Source organism: Glycine max, chromosome 19 (assembly GCF_000004515.6).
Source record: "Glycine max cultivar Williams 82 chromosome 19, Glycine_max_v4.0, whole genome shotgun sequence".
Lineage (NCBI taxonomy): Eukaryota > Viridiplantae > Streptophyta > Magnoliopsida > Fabales > Fabaceae > Glycine > Glycine max.
The window spans coordinates 29871767-29880925 of NC_038255.2; the positions used below are offsets into that span (position 1 = coordinate 29871767).

At 38.6% G+C, this 9159-nt stretch overlaps 1 protein-coding gene across 1 annotated transcript; it reads right to left on the reverse strand.

Moving 5' to 3' along the window:
• Positions 1-696: 696 nt before the first annotated feature.
• LOC106797352 (ubiquitin-like) lies at positions 697-8724 on the reverse strand. Its single transcript, XM_041012889.1, has 2 exons — positions 8668-8724; positions 697-1098 (listed from the first exon to the last, which is right to left on the reverse strand). Exons 1-2 carry the CDS (start codon positions 8722-8724, stop codon positions 697-699), a joined length of 459 nt encoding a protein of 152 aa, XP_040868823.1.
• Positions 8725-9159: the final 435 nt, after the last annotated feature.

Genomic DNA, 9159 nt, shown 5'->3' on the forward strand with positions numbered 1-9159 from the left:
GTTTGAAATTAATCTATTAAAGAAAGTCGATTTCATTGTTTTAAGGCATTTCTTACTCTGTCATTTACAGTTTGCACTACTGGAGAACTCTTCTGTCGATTGATGATCTTGCAAAGTTAAAGAAAGAATTGTCTGGAAGCTCTAAGGTATTCCTTTATCTATGATTGTTTCACTTTCTCTATACATTAGCCATGAACACAAACTTGTTTATCATGGGGACTTATATATAACAATTTTGGTTTGGTTTGAAATTTCATAGATATGATGTATATATCATAAGAACTTGTTGTATGCAGTGGAACTTGCTAAAAGCAAGCCATAAAACAAAAAAAGCTTATGCATACCTTCTATCCATTTTTATATTTTAAAACATAATTATTTATTATAGAGCTTATGTATTATGATGTGTGTTAGCTTATCTGTTAGGATATTTGTGCTTATCAGTTAAGCTGGTTATAAATAGAATCTTAACTTTCTTAAGATTGGTTAATAAAAATATTAAACAACTATAGTAATATAAGATATAAAGATAACTAACTGTGAAACAATATTGATATTTAAAATAAAAACATATACAACACACTTTCGCTGAAACGAGTTCAGTACATCATTTTAAAACATAATAAATAGCAGCACTTAAACCAGAGTTGCAAAGCACACGTTCAAGTGAGACACTGAACAAACATATAAGAACACTTAAGAGGACTCGCTTAGCAACCAACCACCATGAAGGCGAAGTGGAAGATGCATGGTGGATTCCTTCTGAATATTGTAATCTGCCAAGGTACGACCATCTTCTAATTGCCTCCCAGCAAAAATGAGCCTTTGCTGATCTGGAGGGATACCCTCCTTGTCCTGAATCTTAGCTTTCACATTGTCAATAGTATCAGAGCTTTCCACCTCCAAGGTAATGGTCTTCCCTGTCAGAGTCTTCACAAATATTTGCATACCTCCACGAAGCCTCAACACCAAATGCAGAGTGAACTCGTTCAGAATATTGTAATCAGCAAGGGTTCTTCCATCCTCAAGTTGTTTACCAGCAAATATCAACCTCTGCTGAACTAGAGGGATACCAGCAAATATTGTAATAAGCAACTTCTATAACTCATTTGCTTTAATAGTATTTTCATGTTACTTAACATGTATAACTAATACAAATAATGGTAGTTGAAGTTAAAACCCACATTTTTATGAGCACCTCAATTGAAAATCTACCACAAAGATTGAACCTTTTCAACCATGATGCATTGGGATTGGAAAGATAGTAAAAGTTGCAATACGTGCAAGGGTCCCAACATGTGTCCATACATGCAAAACAATGGTTTAGGTCCTCACATTACCAACTCCCAAGGGCTTTTCTCCAACAATATTTCCTATGCCACCAACCAGTTGTTGTTGGAAGCCTAGTTTCGATGTTGCTGCTCTGACACAACACAACAGATCGGGAAGAACCCTAACCAAACAAGAAACCAATGGTTGCAAAGTTAGGGCAATAGATGGTGGAGCTCTTCACCCTTGTCACACGTGCCGCTAACGATAGTCCTTTGATTCGTTAGCAGCGCTAACATACCAGAGGACTTATCGTTAGTGGCATGGGTGACGAGGGTGAAGAGCTCCACCGTCTATTGCCCTAACTCTGGAACCATTGGTGTCTTGTTTGGTTAGGGTTCTTCCCGATCTATTGTGTTGTGTTAGAGCAGCAACATCGAAACTAGGGTTTTAAGAGAAACCACAAATTATCAACATTCATAAACCACATACACTAGCATTGTACTAGTTGATTAATATAATTCCCTCAATCGAATTTTAATTGATATATGAAAGTTTGTGTTATATATCACTTAGCATGGAAATATTTAATTTGTAGGTACTATTTGTCTAGTTGTTTGCATCGTGATCACGACATTCGTTGTTGGACACTATACTGATCATCATCACAGGTACAAAACCTTTTGATAAACTTTTGATGCTTATTTTTGTTACGAATGTTTTTGTACGTTGTTGTCTGTCATTAGTGTACTTTGCTTTATATAAAACTTTTGTTCATCATGATTGAACCTTAGATTACCATTTGAGATTGAATACAATGATTCTTGTAGAGATTTTGCATTAATCGTTGTATTGAATCTTGAATTGTCCGTTTGGACAGTTTGGAAAGACTCATATTTTTATGCTAGATTCATGCGTTAAGGTTAACATTATTTTGTTGAATTTGATGAAATTTTGAAACAATGCATTTCTAGTTGTTCTCTGAGTGCATACTTGATTGTCAGGGAATTAATGTCACCGCTTTCATGTTGTGTACTTAGAGATCAATGCGAAATGCTGCCGAAATTTCGTCAAATTTAACAGAATAAGATTAACCTTGAGGTATGAATCTACCATAAAAAAATGTCTTCCTGAATGGGATAGGGCCACACCTTAAATGAAAAAGTGAGATTTTCATGCATCGAATAACTTTTAGAGTATCACGAAGTTATTATTTAGATGGACCGAAGTTGGATGAATGAAAGTCGCATGAGCCCTGCGTATGAGCAAGGCGTGGAATAGTTCTTGCAATTTGCTGAGGAAAGAAGTCGACCGGATGAAAATGGGAAATTTTTTTGTCAGTGGATAAATTGTTTGAACGGGAGACGACAAAAACTCGACGACATACGAGAGCATCTGTTGTATGATGGGATTAAGAAAAATTATACAACGTGGATATGGCATGGTGAATTGATAGACATGCAGAGTGGGTCCCAATTTGAACCGTTTGATGTAAAAATGGGAGATTTCTTGGAGGATATGATTCATGACCTTGGACAAGAGTCTTTTCAACAAGCACATGCCCCTATGTATGATCCATTGCAAACTAATTCAAATAAGCCTTTGTATCTGGGGTGCAAGAATTCCTTGACACTGTTGTCGGCGGTGTTAAGTCTGGTTAATGTCAAGGCTAGATATGGGTGGAGTGACAAAAGTTTTAGTTCGATGCTTGAAGTAGTGCATGATATGCTTTCAGAGGAGAACACGTTGCCTAAAAGTTACTATCAGGCCAAGAAGATACTGTGTCCGATGGGTATGAAGTATCAGAAGATTCATGCTTGCCCTAATGATTGCATACTATATAGACATGAGTTTCAAGACATGCATAAATGCCCTACGAGTGGGGTATCACGGTACAAAGTGAAGGATGATGATGAGTGTAGTAGTGACGAAAAATCAAACAAAATCCCCCTAGCGAAGGTGTTGTGGTATCTTCCCATCATTCCAAGGTTTAAGTGTTTATTTACTAATGGAGATGATGCAAAAGACCTTACATGTCATGCAAATGGGAGAAACTACGATGGAATGCTCCATCATCCGGCTAATTCAACGTAGTGGAAGAAGATTGATCATTTGTATCCGGATTTTGGCAAAAAGGCAAGAAATCTTAGGCTTGGACTAGCCACTGATGGAATGAATCCATATGACAGTTTAAGCACTCAACACAGTTCGTGGCCAGTTTTGCTAGTAATTTACAATTTGCCTCCTTGGTTGTGCATGAAGCAAAAATACATGATGTTTTCTATGATGATATCGGGCCCAAGACAACCAAGAAATGACATCGATGTTTATCTTAGTCTATTGATTGAAGACTTGAGAAAGTTGTGGGATGAGAGGATTTTAGTGTTTGATGGGTTTCAAAATGATACTTTTCATTTGCCTGTAATGCTTTTTTGTACCATTAATGACTTTCCAGCATATGGGAATTTGAGTGGTTACAATGTTAAGGGTCATCGTGCATGCCCCATTTGTGAAGAAGACACCAGCTACTTATAACTGAAGCATGGTAGAAAAACAGTCTACACTAGGCATTAACGTTTTCTAAAATCTCATCACCCATACAAGCGATTGAAAAAAGCATTTAATGGAAGTCAAAAGCATGAAACTTTACTGATACCATTAACTGGTGTGCAGGTATTCCAGCAGATTCAACACCTGAATACTATATTTGGAAAAACCCAAAAGAAGGAAAAAAGTAAGACTTGCATATGGAATAAGAGGTCAATTTTCTTTGATCTTCTGTACTGGTCTGATCTAGATGTTAGACATTGTATTGATGTTATGCATGTGGAGAAAAATGTATGTGATAGTGTCCTTGGAACGCTCCATAACATTCAAGGCAAGACGAAAGATGGTTTGAACACTTGTCAAGATCTAGCTGAGATGGGTATACGATCACAGTTACATCCAAGGTTCGATGGTAAAAAAATATATTTGCCTCCAGCTTGTCATACTTTGTCCAGAAATGAGAAGATTAGTTTTTGTCAGTGTCTGCGCTGGGTCAAAGTACCATAAGGATACTCTTCAAATATTAAGAGCCTTATTCTGTTGAAAGATCTTAAGTTGGTAGGCTTAAAGTCTCATGACTGTCACGTGTTGATGCAACAATTGTTAGTCATGGCCATATGAGACATTTTGCCTAATAGAGTCAGGCTTGCCATAACTCGGTTGTGCTTTTCCTTCAATGCCATATGTAGCAAAGTCCTTGATCCTGTCAAGTTAGATGAGTTGGAAAACGAGGCCGTTATTATATTGTGTCCGTTGGAGATGTATTTTCCTCTTGCTTTCTTCGACATCATGGTTCACTTAATTGTTCATCTGGTCAGAGAAATCAAATGTTGTGGTCCAGTTTATTTGCGGTGGATGTACCCGGTTGAGCGATACATGAAGATCTTAAAGGGGTATACCAAGAATCTACACCGTCTAGAAGCATCTATTGTGGAAAGGTACGTTATAGAAGAAGCCATTGAATTTTGTTCAGAGTACATTGAGAAAGCTAAACCTGTTGGCCTTCTCGAGTCTCGGCATGACGAAAGAGTGGGAGGTAAGGGTTCAAGAGGATTGCATGTTATCACTATAAGTGTATAAGATTTGCAACAAGCTCATTTGTATGTGTTGAATAATAGTAATGAAGTTTTTCCATACATACTCCGCCACGAAGGTTTAGTGAAAGAAAGTAATCCAAAAATGTCGAAGAACAGGGTCTTGAAAGAGCATAACAAGACTTTCCTGGATTGGTTTAAAGATACAAGCTTTGCTGATGATAATGCTTCTAAAACATTAAGAAAGCTAGCAGATGAGCCTAAAAGAAGTGTAATAACTTGGCAAGGATACGATATAACATCGGTGATTTAAATAACCGATGTTGTAATTTTATATTAACATCGATTTTCGGAAAACCAATGTTAACGATAATACTTTCAACGTTGGTACTATCAACATCGGTTAATAACCGATGTTGAATCCTTGTTTTTTAGTAGAGTCATGCATATTTAAAATTGAAGACATTGCTCAATTTTTACTTAAAATGAATAATCATAACTAATTTGTAATAGATAGTGAGAAAACTCACTTCAAAATCACAAACATAAAGATTTCTTTGAAAAGTATAGTCAGTATTAAATTCATATTTTATAATTTAAATAAATATTTTTTTATATTATTTTGAATTTTAATATGTTATTGATTATTTAGTTTAAATTTTAATACATATATGTTAGTAGATGTATTTACCAAAATTTGGAACTTAGGCATGTTAGGGTGGATGTGGCCAATGTGAGCTCCTGGACTTCGCACATCGACTGGAGAGTAGCCTTTATTAGGAGGACAAGAGGGGGAACCTGCAAAATAAATGCAAGTTTGGAGAGTATGAATCCCAATGTATGCATATGTGAGCCAGTGTGTGTTCATAAGTGTCATACCCTAATTTTGTCCGGGAACCATTGTTTGATGGCATGCAACCTTTGCTTGACCGCTTCAAGGTACTTGGCACCCATTGTTGTACAATACGTAAAGTTCTATAACGTGCCAGAAGTCAAAAGAAAGCATTGTTGCACGATCCGTGAAATTCCGTAACATGCCGGAAACCAAAAGGAAGCATTGTTACGCAATCCGTGAGGTTCCGTAACATTCCGAAAGCCAAAAAAGGGATGATTACGTAATCTGTAAGGTTCCGTAACATTACGGAAGGAAAAAAAGTATCTTTACGGAATTCGTAAATTTCCGTAACGCTACAGAAAAAGAATTAGCAAAAAAAGGCAGGGGGCGTATTTAGTAAACAGGGGGGGTGCAAATAGCAACCAGGCCCACATGGGCCTTCAAGGATGTTCCTCCAGAAGGCGGTTGCTTCTGGAGGAAGCAACCTAGCTCACCTGGGCGAGCTGGGTGGCAAGCTCCTCCCTCATTTTCCTATGAATAGGGGGAGGAGAGAAGAAGAAAAGCGTTCAACCCTCCTGGTATCTTAGGATCACTTGAAATTAGTGAAAAAAATCGTTTCCGTGAAGAAAATCCTAGCCGAGGCGCTTCCGTAACTCGTCTGAGACGTTTCGGTAAGCAAATCCGTGAAGATTTTCCGTCGTCTTTCGTTCATTCTTCGTTGTTCTTCGATCTTCAACCGGTAAGTTCCCGAAATCAAACTTTTTAATTCATTTTATGTACCCTTGGTGGTCCCCACTTGTTTCGCGTACTTTTATTTTCATTTCATTTACTTTCCGTACCCTCTTTTGATGTGCTTTAGTCATTTCTTTAAGTCTTTTTCTCGCCTAATCAAAAAATAAAATAAATTTCCACGGATCATTCGAATTGTAACATCCGTTAATTTCTGTTAAAATGAAATTCGACCGTTTGGTCATGCCGTAACCACGTTGGAAACCAAAAAAGAGGTAAAATAGTAATATAATAATCAAATAATATCTTTTAGTAAAATAAAACAAAAAAATCAATCGGACGTTTCTCTTTGGGATTTTTCTTTCTTAATTGAATCGACCAATAGGTAAAGTGAAACTAAGGCTAAAATCAACTCACAAAATCAAGCTTTGTCCGCAAAAATCACTAAAAAAAACGTTTTAAGGTCCAACGCCCTAAATAACCACCTTCCAAGTAAAAAGAATCGCTTGATTTGCCCCTTTTGAAAGAACTACTTAGGTCTGATTTCCTCTTTGATGGAGGGTACGTAGGAGCAAGAGCCCCGCTTTTGTCGACCTCAAAAATAAAAAAGAAATAAAAGTTTAGATACATAATTTCACACAATTCTAATCTAAGGCTGTTGTCCTTTGGGACAAACGTGAGAGGTGCTAATACCTTCCTCAAACGTAAAGATAACTCCCGAATCTGGAATATTCTTCATGACCGGTTTCCTTTGGTTTTTCTAACATTTTCCTTTCAATAAACGTTGGTGGCGACTCCGCGCATTTTTCCTCTTATGGAAGACGCACCCGTGAGCCTCGCCTCGCTCACCCGCAAAAGGGTAGGTTGCGACAGTTGGCGACTCCACTGGGAGTGTTTTTGTGAGTTAGGCCTATTTTAGGAAAGTATGGAATTATGAAACTTTGTGTGTGCGTTTTTTTTCTTGAACTATGTAAAAATAATAAATGCTGTCTTTTCCACATTTTTACACCGCATTCTAAGCACCCACGGGTTTGAGTAAAAAGGGGCCCTATACTCGGGTTCATGGAAATCTAAGGAGTGGAGGTGGATCTATGGTCATGCTAAGTCTCCCACTTTCTTGATAATAGTGAAACCTCATCTAGAGCTTTCTATCTTTATAATGTGTTGTCGCTGGTATTCCATACTGCCGCAATATTATTATCTTGAGTGATGATACCTCTAGAAAACAGCCATGTGAGATATGGATTGTTGGGAGTAGTTATTAAAGACCCCTAGATATTATCCTATAGGTCCCCAAATAGGGGCATGGAGCAAGCACGCTCTGTACCATTTGTTCTCATGCATTCTTTTGCGAATAGCACATAAATTATAGTTTTGTTGTATAGCTAGTGATATCTTGTCTCTTTAGAGTAGCGCGTCACTTTTTAATGCATACGTCGGGGCGCCGTAATGCCTAGAGCGTAGTATTAAAAAGATGGATCTTTTTCGGTCTCGTATATGTAAATTACCACTTGTTTTTCTTCTTTTCATTTCATGCATGTGCATTGCATCATTCATATCAAAGCCTTGATTCACCCCCTTTTTAGGTAAATGATGGGGACAAATCAAATCAGAAAAAGATTCTATCAAGTCAAGATTAAGGGCCTAGATGTCACCAGCCTTAAGGAGTTGGGACGGTTGATGGGACCCCTCCAAATGGAAGCCTTCCGCAAGGCATACTGAAAGATTTTAGATTTGACCATAGCGGAGGTATTCACGGAAGCCGTTGTATCCCTCACCCAATACTATGACCAGCCATTGAGATGCTTCACGTTTGGGGACTTCCAAATAGTACCGATTGTTGAAGAATTTGAGGAGATTCTAGGATGTCCTCTTGGGGGAAGAAAATCGTATCTTTTCTCCGGGTTTCTTCCCTCCTTGAGCAAGATTGCAGCTGTGGTCAGGGATTCGGCGAGAGAGTTGGATCATATAAAGCAAACTCGAAATGGCGTAGTGGGCCTACCGCATAAGTACTTGGAAGGCAAGGCAAGGGATATGGCGAATCAAGAGGAGTGGGTCTCGTTTACGGATTGCTAATCTTTGGGGTTGTCCTCTTTCCAAACGTGGACGGTTTGGTGGACCTAGCAGCGATTGATACTTTCCTTGCATATCACCATAGCAAGGAGAGCCCGGTGGTAGCTATCTTGGCAGACTTATTTGATACATTTGACCGAAGGTGCGAGAAGAACAGCGCATGGATTGTCTACTGCTTACCTGCTCTTTGTGTGTGGTTGGTTTTGCACCTATTCCAACAAGACATAAGACACCCATGTTCGCTCCAAAGTTATCGCTCGTGTGTCGAAAAGAGAAGAGTAGATTGGGACCAATACTTGGCTGGGATAGGAGGCCGAACAATCAACTGGTTTCCTCGATGGAAGGAAGGAAAGGAGGGAATTCTCTTCTCATGTGGGGACTACCCAAACATTCCATTAATAGGGACGAGGGGTTGTATTAACTACAATCCCGCACTTGCTATAAGACAGTTAGGGTACCCCATGAGGGGAGCACCGATGGAAGAGAGCTTCTCGCCTTTCCTTGTGAGAGATTTTGGCGCGCAAAGTTTCAAGATTGTACAAAGAGTCCACAAGGCGTGGAAAAGCCCGTTAAGGAAAGATAAAGAACTTAGGGGCATCCGTAATGGCATCATCGGTGGTTATCATGAATGGCTGAAAGTTCATACATGAGGGTTAGATTGGCTCTCCAAGT